We start from the raw sequence: 20,437 nt of genomic DNA on the forward strand, positions 1-20,437 counted from the left end.
AACATTTGCCCTTTTTCCCTGTACTTTCATTCTCCTCTACCCACTGATGGTATTATGTGGGGCCTGCAGGTGCTGGAGGTAGCTTTCAGTACCATCCACATCTAAGGAGCATGTGGAATAAATTCCGATGGGACCACAGTTTTGGGGTGACCTCTGAATGAGAGTGATTCTGCATATGTAAGACCACATCCGTATCAAAATATTTCCTAAAATGCTATTATTTTTCCATTGCCACTGATTTTTCTTTCCCTTAAAAAGATTCCCCCTAAACCTGTGTGAAACTCTGCCCCCACTGCTGTTAAAATACTGCTTCACTGTATGAGTAGGTGCGTGGTTATTTTTGAAGATATGTGGTGGATGTAGCTCCTACCACTTCCCCCAGAAGGCATTGTGGTCCCCATTATCCAGAAGCATGGCATTCCTACTATGGGGTGAAGTCAGGTGATGTTATGATGTTAGCTATAATATAGGTTTATAGAGATTTTAAAGAACTGTAAACAATGTTGTGTTTAAAAGACAGCATGCTTTGGTGAGTGAATGCCCAAGGAAATAACATCTTACTATAGTGAGCTCTTGGCTACAGTTGTTACTGAGTCAGTAATACCAGTGATTGTCTTAATTACCCACCAAGTCTTACTTAGTTTCTCTTCTCCCTTTAGAGTACCTTGTAGAGCTGCGAGAATATGGGCCTGTGTACTCCACGTGGAGTGCATTAGAGGGGGGGCTGGCTGAGCCCCTGGAGGGTGTGTCAGCTTGCATTGGCAGCTGCTCGACGGCCTTGGAAGAGCTGACAGATGACATGACAGAAGACTTCCTACCTGTGCTCAGGGAATATATTTTATACTCTGACTCTATGAAGGTAAGCTGGCTCACTCCTTGTGCACTTAAGTAGGTTCCTTGTTTTAGTCATTTTCAAAAAGTAATTTATTGTTGCCTATTTGCACATGGTATAGGCTTCTTTCTTCCTGGGTGGGCAGGATCACACATGTGGTCTGATCTCATAGGCATATAAATAGAATACATAGTGAACCACGTATGTGAATTAAATGAAGAAAAATAGTGTGGGAGAAACTCTTAACGTTCTCTAAGAGTTCATGGAGGTATAACATCTACTAAACAAGACCAGGATGCTGTGAAAAGAGAACATTTGGATGATTAGAGCTCTTGGAAGTTAAAATCTGATTTGCTGAGATGAAATTGAAGAGTAAAGTTGAAAGGTGAGGTTGAGGAAATCTTGGAAAGTACAATAAGGAAACCAAGTAGTTGGAAAGTAGAACAAAAATGCAAAAATACTGAAAATGTGGAAGAATGATAAGAGACATAGAGGATTACTTGCAAAGGTTCAGCATCTGTCTGATAAGAGTCCCTGAGAGAACAGCAAAGACTGATGGAAGGAACTTATGAAAGAAATAATACAAGAAAAATCTTCCAGAGCTAAAGGATGTGAGTTTTCAGATTAAAAGGACATGCTGATTGACCAGCAAAAGGAATGAAGAGAGAGCCAACCCACAGCATATCACTGTAAAATTTTAGAATGAATGTTACAAGATTTTAAAAAGCTTTTAAAGAAAGAGGGAGAGGGAGGAGACGTACAAATGGAATAAGAATCAGAATGGCTTTGATCTAGCAGCAATGGATGAGAAAAGACAGGAGCTGTGAGGACAAATGATTTCCAACCTCACATTCTAAATGCAGAATAAGGATGGGGTCAGATGCTTTAATGCCCACACTAGAAACTGCCCCAGCCTGCACTTAGACCCTTTTGAGAGGACAGCTACAGAGACTCCTACAATGTGACACCCATTAGAGAAAAGTGTCAGGCTTCCTGACCAACAGAAAAGGTTATGTCGCTCTGTGTTGAACATCCCAAGTAGCCCCTCTTCCTATTTCCCAAAGGAAACCTCTGATTTATTGATCTGTTTTTGGGGCAGATCTAGGGCACCCCTTTAAGAAGGATTGGCAGGTGAGAAATCTACCACTGAACCACCAATGCCCCTTTAAGAAGGATTGGGGTAAGGATTGACAAGAATCTCTTGGGAGAGACTCATCAGACAACTTTGGGTTGTAAAAATGGAAAACCAGAAAAATCATGGCAATATGAAAATATTCTACACCTTAAGAAGGGGAGTAAAAAGTAATGAATCAGCTAGTTATAAAAACTTAAAAAAAAAAACAAACCCTTATGGAAAATTTCAAACATACAATAGAGGCAAAGAGAATAATATGAAAAACCCCCATATACCCATTACCCGTGTTCCATTTTGTTTCACCGGGTATGAACCTTTTAAGGCTCTTGATACATGTTAAATTGTGGACAATGGAAAATGTTCCTGCTAGAATGAATCACTGTCTCATGTGTACTCTGTAAAGCTGATAATAAAACACTTTCAAAGACAGGATTGGGTCTGGATCTCACAATGGGCTGGGAGATGGTATGAATTTCCTTATCTGTAAGGTGAAGTGGTGGTAGTCATGGTGATGATAAGGCTAAAACTCACCATGTGACATCATTAGCCTGAGGCAGTTTTATTGGTAATTATTGGAACTGAGACTGAAAACCACAGCCCCTGATTTCCATAAACTTCCTACTCATTTTCCTCTGTTACATTGGGTTTATTTGTTTTGTTTTTTAATGAAACCTATACATGGCATATTTAATTCTGTGGCTGAAACAAGTGCAGAAAGGCATTCTGGGGCTGGGGGGTGGGTGGAATGGGTGAGGGGAGTCAAAAGGTATGAACTTCCAGTTATAAGTAATAAGTAAGTCCTGGGCTGTCACGCACAGCATGGTGATTATAGTTAATAACGTATTATATGTTTGAAAGTTGCTAGGAGAGTAGTTCTTAAAGTTCTTATCAAAGAAAAATGTATAACCGTGTGTGGTGATGGATGTTAACTAGTCTGTGGTGATCATTTCACAATATATACAAATCATTATTTTGTATACCTGAAACTAATATAATGTTATGTGTCAGTTACATCTCAAAAAAAAGGCATCCTTACTTGCTTAAAACAAGCCAGAATATTTTGCTTTACTTATAAAGTTAATAGTATCTATTTTTGTGAACAAAAATAAAATTTTACAGTCCCTGGGGTGTCTTTGAATTTGTCTCTTAATAGAGACACAGCCTTCATCAAAAATTCTCCCTTAACCTTGCCAGACTGAAAATCTGATACATACACGTCCTGGGATATTACGATACAAATTACTTTGTTCTTGCACGTGGCAGGTATGTTAGTACTTAATATATATTTGTACTTGAAGCAGGATTTGAAATTGTCATTTAGCTAAGGTTTATCTGGCATCTTTATTAAGATATTATTCTACAGTGAGGCATAAGCTTATGTGAGTAATTGAAGTTCTACACCAAAGAAACACTTGTTTGTTTGCTCTCTTTCTTCACCCCCTGTGTGAGGCATATGTATTGAGTTTCTTGTTCACTAAGCCTGAATAAACATTAATCAGGTTAATCAGGCTGGGAGAATGGGAGTGTATACAGTATTTTCTGGGAAAGGCATAGAAAGGAGGAAGTGTTGACTCTGCCCCATTGGTGAGCTGGGCTAAGCCTGGTTAGAAAGAAACAAGGTCTACCCACTCCCATTCTTCCCAAAGGGAAAATGTCTCTGCAGAGAGGTCTGGGTAGGACAGGAGTGACTTGATGACAGAGCCAGGACTGCGTGGGTCCATGATCTCCAGTATTTTCTCCATGCAAGGCTGAACTAACGTTCAGCTATTTCATATTCCTAATGATGGTTGAGGTCTGCGTGGCCAGGTCTAAAGACACTGGGAGAGGGGGATAGGTGTCTTAAGTGGCTCCCCTGCCTTTGCCTTGTAATACTGCTGCTCTGTAAGAATTCTTAGCTGAATTCTATTCCTCTGAGAGAGTCGTATAGTTCCATTTCCAAAGTAACTTTCTGATTTGGGGGGTAGGTGGGATCGACTTTGCTGTTCAGTATGAAAACAAAACATACAGTAGAGAGCTTGCTGAAGGCCTGGCTGTGACATGGTCAGTATTGACTGCTGGATGGTCTTCCGAACTGAGCAAGTCCTTCCAGTTATGTTTTGGTGGGGAGGTTTTGGTGTGGTGACGTTTTATCAGTCTACTCGGTTATGGCTTGAGTGGACCAAAGTGAGTATTCATCCTCATCGTTTGGAACGAGAGGCCTGCGCCTTAGGAATTTGAAGTAGTTGTGGGTCAGCTGAGCCCTGCATGGAGAAAATGCTGGAGATCATCAAAGCCCTCTCCTAATGGGGCTAAGTTTAGGGTTCCTCTCTTAAGTTCGAAAAGGTCTCTCGAATGACTTCATCTCCTCGATCTAGATCATCTTGTCTATCTTGCTCATTGTATAGATGAAGAAATAGAGCCCCATCGGTAAATCTTGTCTTTGTCCCATGGCCATAGTTGTAATGAGCAGTCACCTTGTACCTGTGTCTTTACTCTTGGCCAAAAAGCAAACCAGATCAGTTCCTGTTTTTCAAGGCTGAGTCTCAAACTGTCTCTCTTTAAATGCACTTGTGCCTGGGTGTGCTCTGTTCCCTTTGGAGGTAGAAAGAAAGCACAGAAAAAGTAGGGTTGTCATCAGGCCATGTGGGACACATGAACAATGTTCGGTGAACAATGAGGATAGCTTGTACTAGAAAGATGGTTGAGGTCATGTATTTCAAGGATGCTGAGGAGAGATAGTGAACAGCATGTGAGAGGGAGAGGTACCAAAGTTACCCTCAGGCCCAGGACTCAAGTTAAACACCCCGAAGACATGTGCACATGAGCCCTTATATGGGATTTCACATCCTATAGACTATGTATGGGGAAAATGTAATTAAGATAGTGATGGGCTGGGAGAGAACATCTTAGCGTCCTTACAGATTTCAGTCGGTGCCTTTTGAGTACTGGCATCCTTATGACCAGGACACGAGTAGGAGAAGCTTTAAGGAGGTTAGAGTAGAGTATGGGTTATTTCCCATACTGCCTTATTCATAGAAGGTGGTTAGCAGATGTTTAATTGAATTTGACATTGTGGTCAATTTGAAACATTAACAGATATAGAACTACTGCATGTCCCATATCTTGTTATTTTTAAGAGATGGGTTTACCTACAAGGCAAGGAGCATGCTTATCTCAGAGGTCTTGCTGAATGACTGGGGTGGGTTGAATCAGAAGAGGGTGGTAAGGAAAAGCCACACAGAGGAAGTGGCTTCGGTTGGAGACTTGAATATAGGAGTTACCTGTGCAAGGACCAGAGGATTGAGCATTTTAGGCAGAAGGAACTACCGGTGCAAAGGCTCTAAAGCAGAAGTGAGCTTGGTGTCTTTGCAGATCAGAAAGGCCGGTGTGAGTGGAGTCCAACGAGCAAGGGAGCAAGCGGGAAGAGGTGAGGTCAGAGAGATAGGTGGGGGCCAGGACAGGCATAGTAGCAGCATCTTAAAGGCCATGGTGGTAAGAGTGTGGGTTTTAGTCTTAGGAACAGAAGGGAAGGCATTTGGGTTTATGCAGGGGAATGACAGGATACAGTATTTACTTCAAGAAGACGGCTAGTGCTACAACAGTGCGGAGAACGGGTTGTAGGGACTGAGAGTGGAGGCAGAGAGACATTTGGGAGACTGTCACAGGGAGCCATGTGGTGGATAACTCTGGTGGTAGAGCTTGGGCTACAGTGGTGGATTAGGGTAGATTTTGGAGGAAGGGCCGACCAGACTTGCTGCTATATTAATATGAAATCAGAAAAGGAGGGATTGGTGATGATTCCTGGGTTTTTGGCTTCAGCGACTGGGTGGACAGTGGTTGCTGTTCGTCCGGATGGGGAAGTTCGGGGCAGAAAGTTTGGGCAGCTGGGAATCAACTTGTTTTGGCCATACTGAGTTCAAAAATACCTATTAGTCATTAAAATAGAGATGTCATGGCAATTGGTTATAAGTTTAGTTCACAGTGGGAATAGAAATGTGGGAGTTGTTTGTGTATAGATGGTGTTTACCTCCTTGGGAGGGGAGTAGACCATCTAGTGAGGTGAGATCCAGGTAACTAGTCTAGGCCTGGCTCTGAGGCATGACAATATTTAGTGGCCTAGTACCTAACTAGGAGGAGGAACAAGTAGAAAAGGAGACTCAGAAGGATTGGTAGTGTAGTAGGAGAAAAAAAGTAGAAGAAGCCAAGAGAAATGTTTTTAGGGTGCCTGGGTAGCTCAGATGGTTAAGCGTCTGCCTTCGGCTCAGGTCATGATCCTGGGATCCTGGGATTGAGTCCTGCATCAGGCTCCCTGCTTCTTGAGCCTGCTTCTCCCTCTGCCTCTGCTTCTCTCTCACATGAATAAATACATAAAATCGTTAAAAAAAAAAAAAGTTTTTAAAAGGGGCATGATCCACAGTGACCGTTGTATTTAATAATATGGAGGTCATTGGTGATTGTGGTTAGGGGTGTGAGATGTGGATGCAGAAGTTTGGTTTTAAAGACATAGTTTGTCTTTGAGTTGGAGATAATTTGAACAATGTTCCGGGATAGCTTTTTCCAAGTATCCGTTATTTGTGGGTTTTTTCCAGCCTGCCCACCTTTTCCTCTATGAGCCACAAGGTGGAGCGAATGAGTCGAGTGACCAGGCTTCAAGTTGGCCACTTCTAGTGCCTTTGAAAACAAAAACAGATTTTCTTTCTCTCTTTTTTTAAAGATTTATTTATTTATTTGAGAGAGAGAGAGCACGAGTAGGGGGCGGGAGGTGGAGGGGCAGAGGGAGAGGGAGAAGCAGACTCCCTGCTGAGCAGGGAGCCCCACGCGGGGGCCGGATCCCAGGACCCCTGAGATCATGACCTGAGCCAAAGGCAGATGCTTAACTGATGAAGCCACCCGGGCGCCCCCGAAACAGAGATTTTCTGGAAGATTGAGTCAGGAGGGGGAAAAAAAGGTCCTCTTTCCTAAACAAAAGTAATTATAGATTGAGGGCATAATTTCTTGGAAAAATGAAGAAGCAGGATGGAGAAATATACATGATCTCAAATGTTTTTGGTTTTGTTTTTAAAGACTGTATTTATTTTTTTGACAGAGAGAGAGAGCACAAGTAAACAGAGCAGTAGGCAAAGGGAGAGGGAGAAGCAGGCTTCCCACTGAGCAGAGAGCCTGATGCGGGGCTCAATCCCAGGATCCCGGGATCATGACCCGAGCCGAAGGCAGATGCTCAACCGACTGAGCCACCCAGGCGCCCCCATGATCTCAAATGTTTTAAAAAGACAAGTATATAAAAATTAGCAATCTGAGATTCTCAGTGATGGCAGACTAAATATATAAACTCCTTTTTCACGAAACTGCACCAAGATGACGCTAGAATGGTTTATTTGTTTGTTTGTTTGAAGTCGAAGCCTGCAAAGAGCAACAGAAGAGGAAACAGTAGTAGACAGTGGGGACTGGAAAGCAAGCATGGGAGGGGATAAGGGACTTAGGGGACTCAAAAAACTGCTTTTGAAGCTGACTGTGGGGGGTGGGGGAGAAACTTGGAGACCTCCTGGTTTACACAGTGGAATCCTTCAGAAAGGTGGAGAATTGGCAGCACCAAGTGCCTCTGGGATGGGAGAGCTGAAGAGAAGGATTAGTCAGGAATCTGTTTAAGAAGAAGTTAGAACTTCCGGTTCTGACCTCCCTCCTCACACAGGGGCCACTGTCCCTTCTGTCCTCTGGCAGAACTGGAGGCATATTCTCTGGAGGAGGTAAAACAGGGACCCCAGGCACAGTTGAGGTTGAGAGCTAAAATCCTAAAATCAGGATGCTAAGTAGAAGATTACCAAATGCTGAGACTCTTAGTCATCTTCCTCTGCTTGACTTTCTTATATCTTTCCTGCAAGGATTAGAAGAGCCTTTTCTATAAAAATCTAAACAGGCCAAGAGAAGAGATTTGAGGGTACTGATAATGGGGAAGGATCCACAATGAAACGACCCAGCAGGGTCCCTGTAGAGAATTGTCAACAAGCCCTCGATGTGCAAAGAGCTTTCAGTCAGTGTTTCCCTCTTGGATGAGTGGGCAGGCAAGGTCACTGAATATTTAAGAGAAGATTCTAGTATGAGTATCAAGTAAAAACAAAGAAAAAAAAGTATATTCAATGAGAAACATCATTAAGGGAGACAAAATTTCCAGGAAAAAAAAATCATTAATGTCTTCAGAAAGCGATGTCACAACCATAAAACAAGACTTTTGTTATCTAGAGAACAAAGAGATCATGGCAATTAAAACCATGAGAGAAATGAAAAAAAAATTAGAAAAGTTAGAAGAAAAAGTTAAGGAAATTACATGTAAGGTGAAACAAAAAGATAGATGGAGAATTTGAGAGAAAAAAGTGTGAAAATGAGAGGACCAGACCTCAGTATCCAACATCTAAATAACAGACTGCCAGGAAGAGAAGACACAGAAATGGGGAACATCAAAGAAGTCTATTCAAGAGAAAAAACTAGAAGTAAAGACATAAGGTGTCAGTGGTTGTGCCTAGAAGATGAGATTCCCCCGCCTTGTATGTTTTTCTTTATTTTCCAAATTATCTGTAACAAATACCTTTTAGAACTAGAGGGAAATGTGTGGTTTTAATATTACCCACACTGCCCTAGAAAATTTAACTCACAGGTGGTCCATTTTTGATAGAATGGAGGTATAAAAGAGCATGTCAAAAGGGGCAACCTAAAAAAAAAAAGGGGGGGCAACCTAAGTTCAATCATTTAATCAGAAATTATGTCACCAGGACCAAGGTCAGACTCATGTTCCTGTCTGCAGGAAAATACTGTCCTCGAGGGCCACCCCAAAACAAGCCACAGCGCTATGTTGGGTATTTGATTTTTATTCCCATTCGAGCATCTTCATTACTGAGCACTCATTATTCTCCATGAATCCCCCTTGGGTGTTTTGGGCCATCAGACCCTGGCATATCAGAAGATGAACCATTCTGTTCTGCAGTCCTCTACGCATGGCTGAGCTGTTCCTGCTGCTTTCATCTGCTTCCTCAACCCTCAATCCTAATGTCCCTCTTACAAAAAAGATTTGAAGCTTAGAAACCTTCCAGACTCAAGGTGGCTTTTTGGTGGCTGCTGACCTTTTGCAAAGGGGGCTGGTTTTGGAGCTACTTCTTCCTCATCCTATAAGTTTGTGAGCCTATGGTCTCACTGGTGGAAGATGTGAGCATGAGCTCCGGGGCTGGAGAGGGAATGTTGAGCCTTCCAGCTGATGCTGACCATTGTGGTATTTTCTTGGAAAAAAGCCAGTACAGAGATTGAAAGCCAAACCACAGAATGTATCTGTGATTTAACTTCCAGACACTGTTGTCTTTGTAGGTCAGTGGTTATTATTAGCTTGTTATTAACAGTTTGGATGGCTGGTATTATGTTTCCATTGTTTAACTTTTTTATTATGGAAAAATTGAACCGTCCAGAAGTCGAGTGGAGGTATCACAGTCCCCCACGTACCCGTCAGCCAGCTCCAGGAGTTGCCCACTCATGGTCCATTTTGTTCCAGCTCTGCTCCAACCCCCACCGCCTGGGTTATTTTAAAGCAAATCCCAGGCATCAGATCACTTCGTACAAAAATACTTGGTACATATCTCTAAAGTACAAGTGCTCTTTTAAAAAAAGAAGAACCACATTATTATCACACTTAAAATTTTTTTCTTAAGATTAGCTCAAATATCCAGGTAGCTTCCCTTTCCCCAGTTGTCTCGGACACCGTTTTTGTAGGTGTTTTTTGAAATCATGATCCAAATAAGATCCATACTTTGCTCGATATGTTTCTTAAGTATTTTTAAAAATCCCTCCCCGTCTCTTTTTCCTTGAAATTTATCTGTTAGACAGATGGAGTCATTTTTCCTCTCTACATTTGAAAATAAGGGTAGTGAAGTACCAGATTACTAGGGCCATTTCAAAATCACGATGAAATGTTCTGCATTAAAACAAACAAAACCTATGAGAAAAATGTATTTCATGTCTAATTACAAGTCACCTTCTCATCGAGGCTACTTTATGTACAATTCCGCTGTCCTCTAAACCCTTGGCCTTCTGTATCTTCCTGTCCTATTTTCTTTTTTCCTCCTTCACTCAGCCCTACACACAGCTATATTTCCCATATATTAATATATTTTACTGTGTGATACCTTCCTCCTCCCTAGAATGTAAGCTCCACGAAGGCAAGCGTTTTGTGCCTTTTGTTCTCTGCTGAATCCCGAGCACCTGGGTCATGAATGGAGACACATAAAGGCAGGGCGGAAACAGGGTTGAGGATAGCTCAATAGGGAAGCAGCAGAGGGGCACAAAGTAGCCGGGAAAGTATCCCCATGCACTTTGCCTTTTGATTTACGTTCTCCATCGGCATCAGAGACCCCTACAGAGTTCTGTGAGCAGCTCAGATGATGACTAGCTTTTGTTTGTCACTCAGGGATGGTGGGACCTCTCTGTAGCTGCTGACCGGGTTCCTTTGCAGTCTCAAGCTCAGGCCCCATCAACCATAGGCTGGTTTGACCAGTTTTATCGACATAGCCTGTGTTGTTTGGGGTATAAGGCTGGTCCTTGCAGATCATCACCAACTGTGTGCAAAGATGCTTTTAACAAGGATGGTAGTCTTAGTTTATTTCGATTCAAAAACCTGTTTCCCAGCCTGCAGCGTGGTTGGGCTCACAGTCAGACTGGGAAACTACAGGCTGTCCTGGAACGTGGCAGCAAATGCCTGAGTCACCACTATGTCGCTAGCGGAGTGGCCTCAGCCAGGTCCCTCCACTGTACCTTAGTGTTCTTGTCTATAAAATGGGGATAATATCCTTTCACTTCTTCAGGCTCCTTGTGAGTCTTTCCTGCTGTCCAGCAAGGTGGGGGATGGTAGTGCAAATCCGCCAGCGGTGTGCATGAGAAGGCAGCATTCTGGCCACTTCAGGTGACGTGGGCGTGGCAGGGGCTGAGGAGTCAGAGGCCGACCTCTCCCCTGGGCCAGGGAGGGCCCAGGCTAACTAGGGGAGGGAGTAGAGCTGAGTCTTGGGGCCCCCTCACCTGCTTTAGGGTGGGGAGAGGAGATGCACCTTATCTGTTGTAGCTGTGTGCAGCTCTCGCCATCCCTCCCCTCCCGGGGGCCTTGGCACCCTCCGCAGAGAGTCCTGGAGCAGAACGCGGGACAGGCAGCCCCACGCCGTGCTGACTGGGTTCCGGGGCACTGCTTTGAGAGCATTTCTAGCTTTGGTTGCGAGGTTCTTGCCACACTGACAGAAAGAGAGTATCCCTGGGACAGCCCAACCCATTCCTAGTCTGGCTACTGTGCTTTTTCCAGTAAGATATGAGGTGTCCCATGATGAGAGTCCATGGGGCAGTGATGAGGATCCAGTCAGCCCCTCCCTGCTGGTCCGCTGTGCCCCAGAGAACCCCATCTGTGTCTCCGTGGATAGCATTGTGTGTTTGGGTAGAGAATATGATTTTTACTCCTGCGAGTACCAGACTGGTAGATTTAGAATATTTTCTGGGTTCTGGGAAATCCAGAAAGGACCCCTGACTTTTTTTTTTACTTTATGTATCTATGCGCTGTCCAGTATGGTAGCCACTAGCCATAGGTAGCTGTTTAAGTAACAGCTTACTGAATTTTAACTAAATTCAAGTTAGTTAAAACAAAAATTTAAATCCAGTTCCTCAGTCACACCCGCCAATTTCAAGAGTTCAGTCAGCAGGTGGGGCCAGTGGCTCCTGCATTAAGTGCAGATGACGGAAAGTTTCCACCGCGCAGAGAGTTCTGTTGAATAGCGCTGCAGGCATTCCTACTCAGAGAAAGACAAGTGGCAAACAAAAGCTACTCTGTTGCACGTTTTTTTTCCCCCTCGTGTTCTTCACAGGGTAAAACACTTCTCAAAGGAAATACTTACTTCGGGGGAAGACTTGAGGTTCCCTGCATTGACACATTCCATTAGAAGGTTTCCCCCAGGGCGCACTCAACTGTTCAGCCACTCCTCACTTTTTGGCACGTTATCAGGGACACAAGGTGCCCACCTCTTAGCCAAGGAATGGCTCCTTCCTGCCTGACTCCATACTCTGCGGGAAGGTGCCTATGGGAAAAGCATGAGCTTAGCAGCTTTCACAGCACTTTGTGACTCCTGAGTTGGAAAGAAAATTCTTACCACTCTTGATTTGCCGTTCATGCTGCTTATACTAAAAGAAGAAAAAAGAAAAAAAAAAAAATAAAAGAAGAAAAAAGAAAGCCTTGGATGAGACAGATGCTTTCCTAGACTGTGGATCGCATTCTTTTCTGTCCTACCTAGTGGGGTCTCAGTGGCAGGGCCAGCACGAGGTGGGGCAAGGGAAGCACCCAGGGCACAGATTGAGGGAGACGCTCACGCTCCGGTGCCGACCTCGCACTTACAGGGGCCTGGGAGTGATTGTCTCCTTAAATGTTGTGTCCTGGGCACCTGGCTTGCCTCACCTAGCCCTGCCGAGGTTGGCTCTGTTTGAGCTCATTTACCCCTCACCCTAGCAGGCTCACTGTGTGCTTCTAGGGATTCTGGACTTGTGCCTAGATGCACCTTTGTGCTATGTCTACACCTCTTCCCTGGCTGGAACCCCTCAGGTAGGGGCAGTATCTCTCTGCTCTTTGGATGCCTGGTCCAGAGTGGGGGGGACAGATGAGCAGCTGATGGATCAGTGAGCAAATCAGTCCACCAGGGATCATCAACTCGGTGAACCAGAGTCAAGAACTCTCCTGACTTAGACTTTTCCATGAACGGTTCAGAGAACATCCTGCCTTGTCACCTGCCAAGCCTCCCATTTCAGCACAGCCAAGTCCTCTCATCAGTGTGGCTGAGGATGGGCACTGTTCCCCCTACTTGTCCTTCCCCAGAGCTTCCGTCACCTTCAGTATCAGGCTGAGTTAATGGTGCCACCCCTACTCCACCCCTGCTTCCTCCAGAGTCCATGTCACGTGTCCTGGGAGCAGGTGGTGGGGCCTGGGTGTGCCAGGACTTGGGGAGGAATGGGGTAAAGAGGCAACTGCCTGGGGCCAGAAGTCTCCTTTGTGAACTCTGTGTGATGTGCTTCCTCTTTCTCTTCCGGCAGAGTGTACTGAAGAAGAGGGACCAAGTGCAAGCAGAGTATGAAGCCAAACTGGAAGCTGTGGCTCTGAGGAAGGAAGACCGCCCCAAGGTCAGGGAGGCCGCCCCGGGAGGGCTGGGCTCCTCAGGGCTGGAGCCATAACTGCCCCGCTGGTGCCAAGTGAAGTCTTGTCCCTAGATCCGTATGACGAAGGTGGTCAGCCCCAGCTGGGCTGTGTTCATGCTGTTACTGTCCTCTGTTTGTTCTCTTTGATGTCTTATTTCTGGAACTTTCTAACATGTACTTGGGGTTGAGTTTTCTGCTGTTTCTTCAGGGGTTTATTTTGTTTTTTGGAGGTTTTTTTGGTTTGTTTTTGTTTTGTTTTGTTTTTTTTACTTTCAGCTTTGCTATTCAGGGGCAGTTCCTCTCTCTCTAAAATGGGACTGAGGAGAAAGGGGGTAAGAACAGTCTAGATCACTGTTCTCAAAAGTGTGGTTTGCTAACTCATCCACTAACTGTTACCGATCCGTGACGAGAAAGGTGTAGAAGCTGAGAGTCAGCAGCTTCATAGCAATTTGGTATTTGTTGAACCTGCAGCAGGAGTGTTGTCAAACTAGCTCATGGGGAGCAAACTGCGTACTCGTTACGCATAGTAGGTCTACAACTTTGTCATACTGGGGGCGGAAAGAAGCCAGCAGACAGTGGTCCTTTGCCACAAAGTTTAAGAAGCACTGACTGAGTGTATGTATTTAAGGGCTCTGGGTCCAGACAGAGGATCCTAAGGTAAGTATGCATCTGTTGTATTGCCCTCTGTCGTTTGTTGCCTTTTTCTCCCCAGGATAAAACCAAGATCAAAATAAGATTAATAAAAGCCAGCATGCAAATGCTTACAAATGTGCTAAGCTCTTTACAGTATCTCACTGATTCCGTACAACAGTCCTGTGGTTTGGGTACCACTGTTACTCCCACTGAGAGCTGAGCAAACGAGGCCCACGACCTCACGGCTAAGTTACCACTATGTTACTGTGCTCCTTCCCTTTTTGTTTGTAATTGGAAGATGTATCTGTTTTCAGAAAAGGGGTGGGGGCAGGGAATGTTATTAAAAAGATAAATCACAGGGGCGCACGGTCCAGGGAAGTGGTTGGACATCAGAAAGGTTTGTCTCCCGCTGCCTCGGTTCTAGCTGCCCCTGCAGCCGTGCCGAGACGCACCTGGAAAGGAGCCCACTTTGGAAAATTGAAACCCACGCCTCAAAAACGGCACACCGTGACTCCGTATGGTGCTTTATATGTATATATATGTGAATTGCTTCATGTGGTCACCACAGCAGTCACCTGGGGCCCAGAGGGAAGGCATTGTTCTTTCCCCATTTCATGGGCGAGGAATGAGCCACGAAGCAGCTCGGTAAATTGCCTGGCTTTGCGGTTACCCGAGGTCTTTACCCGGCGTGCTGCACACAGCGGGTGTGCGTTTGTTGCGTTGGTTCAGGTGTCACCCATAGTGACCTACATGAGAGGGGAGGCCACCTACGGCTGCTGGAAAGTCAGGTGATAGGGATGGGGACTCCTGTCCTCGGCCCCGTGTGTGCCGCTGGGACTGGGCACCTCTCGTGCGTTCCTCTCGCCACGGGCTGTCGGCCTGCTTCCGTCCTGCGTGTCACGAGGGGGGCCGTGATGGGGACGCAGCTGTGTGCACAGCCACGCCCTGGCTTGTCTTCCGGCTGCGTGTTCCCTTGACTAGTTCCGAGCCGTTCCTGTGATATTCTGGAACACGGTGCCATTTAAAGGAATGACATCAAATACTGTGTTTATATATCTCGAAGTTTCTTTCTGTCTTTTTTTTTTTTTAAAGTAGGCTCCACGCTGGGCTTGAACTCACGACCCTGAGATCAAGAGTCGGACGCTAAACCGACTCAGCCACCAAGGCGCCCCTTGAAATTTCATTCTAATAATTTCGCTTTCCAACATAAATATAGAAGCCACTTCACCTGGCGAGGGAGGGACGGAGGGAGGGAGGGGGGGACAGCAAGTTCTGCCGCTGGCCTAGTTTGGGAGATGGAGATCCTGTATTTAAAAGATGTTCTGTCAGCATTCATCCCTGCTCAACACTGAATACAAGCTTTGTCTCAGAGGCTGGTTTGTCATTTAATATATGTTCTGCTCTGTACGGAACAGTTCCTTTGTGAAGACAGGACCTGGAGGTTATGAATAATAGGCCAAACAGAAAGCTGACTGTTCCTTGGCTTGCCGGCTGCCCGAGGGTCGCACCGCCTCGGAGCGGATGGGGCCGAGCTCCCACGTGCCACCCAGCCGAGCTGCTGGGGCTCCTGCCTCGTGGCTGTACACCTCCTACGGGCCTGGGTGACGCCTCTTCTCCTCCCAGTGGGTGTGGAAATCTTGCTGTTGCCGTTTCCACCTTCGTGGAGCATCACCCGTATGACTCCTTCTCTTGACCACAGGCGTTCTTGGAAGAGGGGGGCAGGGCTTCTTTCCAGCCAGCGAGACTAACCAGTAGGTCTAACCATGCCTGCATTCTCTCAGCACACTGGGGGTAGGCAGTCTTGGTCTTCCCTCTTTCTTCTTTCTGGCGGGATGCTGAGTCACGTCCATGTTAATGTCCCCTTATTTAGCAATTGTGCTTAATTAATAAAACGGGGGCTGTCGCCATGGTGGTGCCCCAGTGAGTGTGGTCTCACTGGAGCCACGGGTTTTGAATCTGGGGCAGCGGCTACTTTGGTAGGCAGTGGAGGGCTCCATTGGTGGCCCCCCCAAGTGGGTAAGGGTTTGGTTGAAAGAGCACAGGATTTAGACTCAGACGGCCCTGGGTTCAAATCCCAGCTCTGTCCTCCAGCTTGGATTGGTTTGCTCATTAGCCCTTGTGGGTTGCATCCACGGGACTGCCGTGAAGGTCGGCGTAGTGTCTGAGGTAGGGACAGAGGCCCCACGGTGGAGCCTCTGCTTCCCATACTAGCTCCACTTGTCTCTGGGAGGAATGCTGACTGCGAACTTTGTTTTTCTGGCTTGTTGCCCTTATGGCTTTTTTTTTTTTTTAATTCTGCTTTTTTTTTTTTTTTTTGGCTGCACTGTTTGGGCATGGTTACCTTGTGTCCTAAAGATTCCCCTGCTTTCCCAGCCCTCCCGAATGCCTGTCCTCCCTAACAACCCATCAGCAGGTAGAGAGACGTCTCTCTCAGACGTCCCAAGTAGCCGAACGTTTTGCTGTGTTTCATTTTGTGTGATTTGGGGCTCCGCTTCCCAGAGCTGCTGTTGGCGAGAGAAGAGCCAGGGTGTCAGCAAGTGGGTCAGGGCAGATTCTTACCCCGAGGACCCAGTGGGCTCCGCTGTCCGTGAGGGGGGCAGGAGCAAGATGGCTCACAGGTTGGCCACGGGGATGCTGGGAAGGAGAGGATTCTTACCCGAAGACGGGCAGTTTTTACAGGGCTCTGGGCACGTTAACAACATCTGAGGGACTTAGCAAGCCTGGGGGCTTACCTTGTTTTGAGGCTGAAGTCTTGAAAAGTTGCTCTAAAGAGGGGCGCCTGGGTGGCTCAGTCGTTAAGCGTCTGCCTTTGGCTCAGGTCATGATCCCAGGGGCCTGGGATTGGGCCCCGCATCGGGCTCCCTGCTTGGCGGAGAGCCTGCTTCTCCCTCTCCCACTCCCCCTGCTTGTGTTCCCTCTCTCACAGTCTCTCTCTGTCAAATAAATAAATAAAATCTTTAAAAAAAAAAAAAAGAAAAGTTGCTCTAAAGAGAGAGGGAAAGTTGATTTCTGTGAAGCCGTGGAGTGGTACCAGAATCTGATCACTTCTCCAAAACCCAGAAGAAAGAAATGGCCTTGTGGGTCTCCACGGCCCTCACTGCGAATTTCACACCGGAGAGGCTGCGTGAGGGGGAAGGAGAGGTGTCCTGTGGCCCCCGCTGCTGACCGCGGCTTGGCTGTGCACAGGGATGAGGCCTAGAGTCTCACAGAATTTAAAGTTTTGCTTTGTTTTTGGGTTGAGAAAAGTCAGCAGAGCCTGAGGTGGTTTCTTCTCAGGCGAGTAGACCTTCAGCTTGCGTAGACTTGGCTTGCCTTGTTTGAACTTTGAGGTCAGAGAAATTACAGGCACTTAGTGGGCTGCCTTCTGATGCACTTGTCAGGACCCCAGGCTTGTGTAAATCTTCAAACGTGACCCTCCTTAGAAGCCAGCGGGGTATCAGAGCTGTTACTAGACACAAAGAGGGGCCGAGGAATTGCATTTAAAACTGGACTGGAAGCTCACACTAACAAGAACAATAAGAGTAAACCATGGAGGGAAGTTGCACGTTTAACTCCATTCTGTGATGGACTCTTTCCAATACTAATCTATTTATGTGATTCCAGAAAGAACAAAAGGATGTCAAGGGAGAATGCTTTATAAAAATCTTAGTTATCTTCAAAAGACTAAGAAAAGGGGGGGGAGGGGAGAAGGATGCTATTTTAGGCCCCGACCCACAGGTGGCCTTGTAGTAGGTCCGGCGCTAGGTGAAGAAGCTGCTGGAAACAGGGAGTGTCATCTTGCTGATGAGAAGGTGCGTCACGTGGAGGTGGGTGGGAGCAGAGAACAGGATGTACTGAGCTGTTGCTTCTCGGGGTGAGCAGAAGTAGGGAAGGGAAGTGGGACTTGGGATCACTTGGGCACACCTCTTGAAGACCATGGACCTTTCAGAGCTCTTAACACCCCCAGCATGGTGACCATTCTGGGCTGGGGAATGTGGCAGGGAGCAAGAACTCTAGTTCTAAAGCAAGATGGGGGCAAGGGGACTTCTTCATGTGGAGCTTCTACAGACCTGAGAGTTTTGCAAAGTCATCTGTCATTTTCAGACACTTTGGACGAACGAGGAGAGACGTGCCTGATGTCTCCCCATTCTCTTCACGGTGGCCGCGTTCCCAGCCTGGGATAGAAAGCCAGAGGTCACGTCAGCCAAGGAAGGGCAGGACTCTGTCACCTCCCTTATGTAGTTCCTACAACACCTTCTATAATGTGGTTATTCCCGTTGTACAGATGAGGAACCCGGGCTCAGGGGAATTACATAGTATACGTGCCAAAGCTAACAAGTGGTGGAACGGGACTTGGCCCTCGGATGTGTCTGGCTCTGACATTAGACTCCTTCATCCCCACTCTGGGGCTCCCAGCAAGCTTTGCTCCATTGAGGTAGAGGTTCTGGCTTTTGTAAGCATGTTTAGATGAACACTAGTGGGGTTGGGGGAGAGAACGTAGACCTTCTCTTGGGTCTTCGTCTCCGTGTCTGTGAGCTCCTTCCAGTCATCATGCAGGTGAGCTCCTAGCTTCTCTGTTCTCAGTGCACCTGCTCACTGCCCGTCTCATGCACTCACTTCTTCCTCCTTACCGGCCATTCTCTGAAATGTGTGTGTGTGTGTGTGTGTGTGTGTTTAAAAGCATTCTTTCAGTAACTTCCTATTTGCCCAGTTCAGTAGCCTCTTACCGATCTTTTCCCTGTCTCAGTGTTTTCTCAACGTTTTTTCATCTCTGACTCATGTAGAAATGAAAATATTTGTATAGTGCGCTGGGATAGCAGGTCAGGTTGCTTGAAACGAGGTGACCAGCCTGGGGGATCAATACTGCTTCATTCACTCAGCACCAGTGAGGAAGCCCTGCCCCTCCTTTCCCTCAGCAGCATGTGGCTGAGAAGGCTGCCATCTTGAATTGGTTTTGTCATTGGTCCTGGGACCTGTCCTGTAGCAGCCATGAGTCCTCTCTCTCCCCCAAGTCTTGGGATCATGTCCTCCTTATATAATCTTTAGGGACTTTTACTAACCTACTGTCATCAAGGGAGCAGATAATGTGATATCTCCAACCTAACTCCAAGAAGGAAACTTAGGTAGAGATTTATATTGTAAGGCCTAGAAATGCCTGGTACATGGGAGAGCTCAGTTTTTAAATGAGCGTTGAGTGAATTTGCTTCCCACCCTGCTCCCCAACATACAAAAATGCTTAAGCTCATCCCACATTACCCTTCTCCCATCACTCCAACAAACCATATTCTGTAATGGAAATTCTCATGAGAGAGAAGGGAGCCACTGTGAAAAATATAGCCTTGTCTCTATTTAGAAGTGTTGTCTTTTGAGGGCCCACCTGGTAATTTCTTTTCTCGTTGGTGTCTTGTGATAAGTGATAGCCTATCAGTAGCATTGAATAATTCTATCTCAACATCCTTCAGACAAGATACCACAACTCTAATGACACCTCAGTCAAAAAATGTTCCTGGTCAATGAACCGATTGTCACAAGAACACCATCCAGAAAGAGACAAGAGTGAGAAGAATGCCAGCCGCCTTCCTCTTCATTAAGTTGGGCACCTTCAGGTGGTCTCTTCAGACAGCTCATCCCAATTCCCACTTCCTCTTAGTCTCTTCTTTTTAGCCCTTACCCCTCTCTGCCTCCTAACCCCTCCATCCTTGTGTGTCTGTGGCTCCCCTCACCCTGACTCACTTCCTGCTTCTGTGCTCATCTTTCTGAGTCACCTTTGCTGATCCCTTTCCTAACCCTACACATTTAGGCTTCTCCATGAATTCTACCCTTCAACCACCACCCCCAACCATCTCTTTGATTTCCCCATATATTTAAAAAAATTTTGAATCGTGGCAGAACACACATAACCAGAATTACCATCTTCCTGTTTTGTTTTTTTTTTAAGATTTTATTTATCTATTTGACAGAGAGAGACACAGCGAGAGAGGGAACACAAGCAAGGGGAGTGGGGGAGGGAGAAGCAGGCTTCCCGCAGAGCAGGGAGCCCGATGCGGGACTCAAACCCAGGACCCTGGGATCATGACCTGAGCCGAAGGCAGAAGCCCAACGACTGAGCCACCCAGGAGCCCCATCTTCACTGTTTTTAAGTGTCCAGTTCAGGAGTATTAAGTAAATCCACAGTGTTGTGCAGTGGATCTCCAAAACTCTTTTTATCTTGGGGAACTGAAACTCTGTCGCCCTTAAACACGTCCCCATTTCCCCTCCCCCTGGCCCCTGGCAACCACCGTTGTGCTTTCTGTTTCTGTGAGTTTGATTACTTTACTACCTCTTGTAAGTAGAATCATATAATATTTCTCTTTTGGTAAACTGCCTTATTTCACTTAGCATGATGTCCTCAAGGTTCATCCATGTTGTAGCACATGTCAGAATTTCCTTCCTCTTGGAGGCTGAATAATACTCCACTGTATGTATATACCCCTTTTTGTTTATCCATCCATCTGTGGACAGACGCTTGAGTCGCTTCTACCTTTGTCACTTGTGAATAATGCTGCGGGGAGCACGTGTGCAGATATCTGCGAGATTCTGCTTGCCGTCTCTTGGGCATACCCCCAGAGTGGAATTGCTGGGTCATATGGTAATTCTGTTTTTAGTTTTTGGGGGAAGTGCCCTACTGTTTTACACAAATGTGCGGGGGT

The 20,437-nt window shown here is 46.2% G+C and overlaps 1 protein-coding gene across 1 annotated transcript in view; it reads left to right on the forward strand.

Annotated features, from left to right (window-relative positions):
* The window catches only part of SNX30 (sorting nexin family member 30), a 109,023-nt gene that overhangs the window by 75,132 nt on the left and 13,454 nt on the right, over positions 1-20,437 (forward strand). The window contains exons 6-7 of the mRNA XM_036122001.2: positions 660-859; positions 13,035-13,121. Of these exons, the coding sequence (XP_035977894.2) occupies positions 660-859; positions 13,035-13,121 (287 nt within the window). The remainder of the gene's footprint in view (positions 1-659; positions 860-13,034; positions 13,122-20,437) is intronic.

Source organism: Halichoerus grypus, chromosome 14 (assembly GCF_964656455.1).
Source record: "Halichoerus grypus chromosome 14, mHalGry1.hap1.1, whole genome shotgun sequence".
Taxonomy (NCBI): Eukaryota; Metazoa; Chordata; class Mammalia; order Carnivora; family Phocidae; genus Halichoerus; species Halichoerus grypus.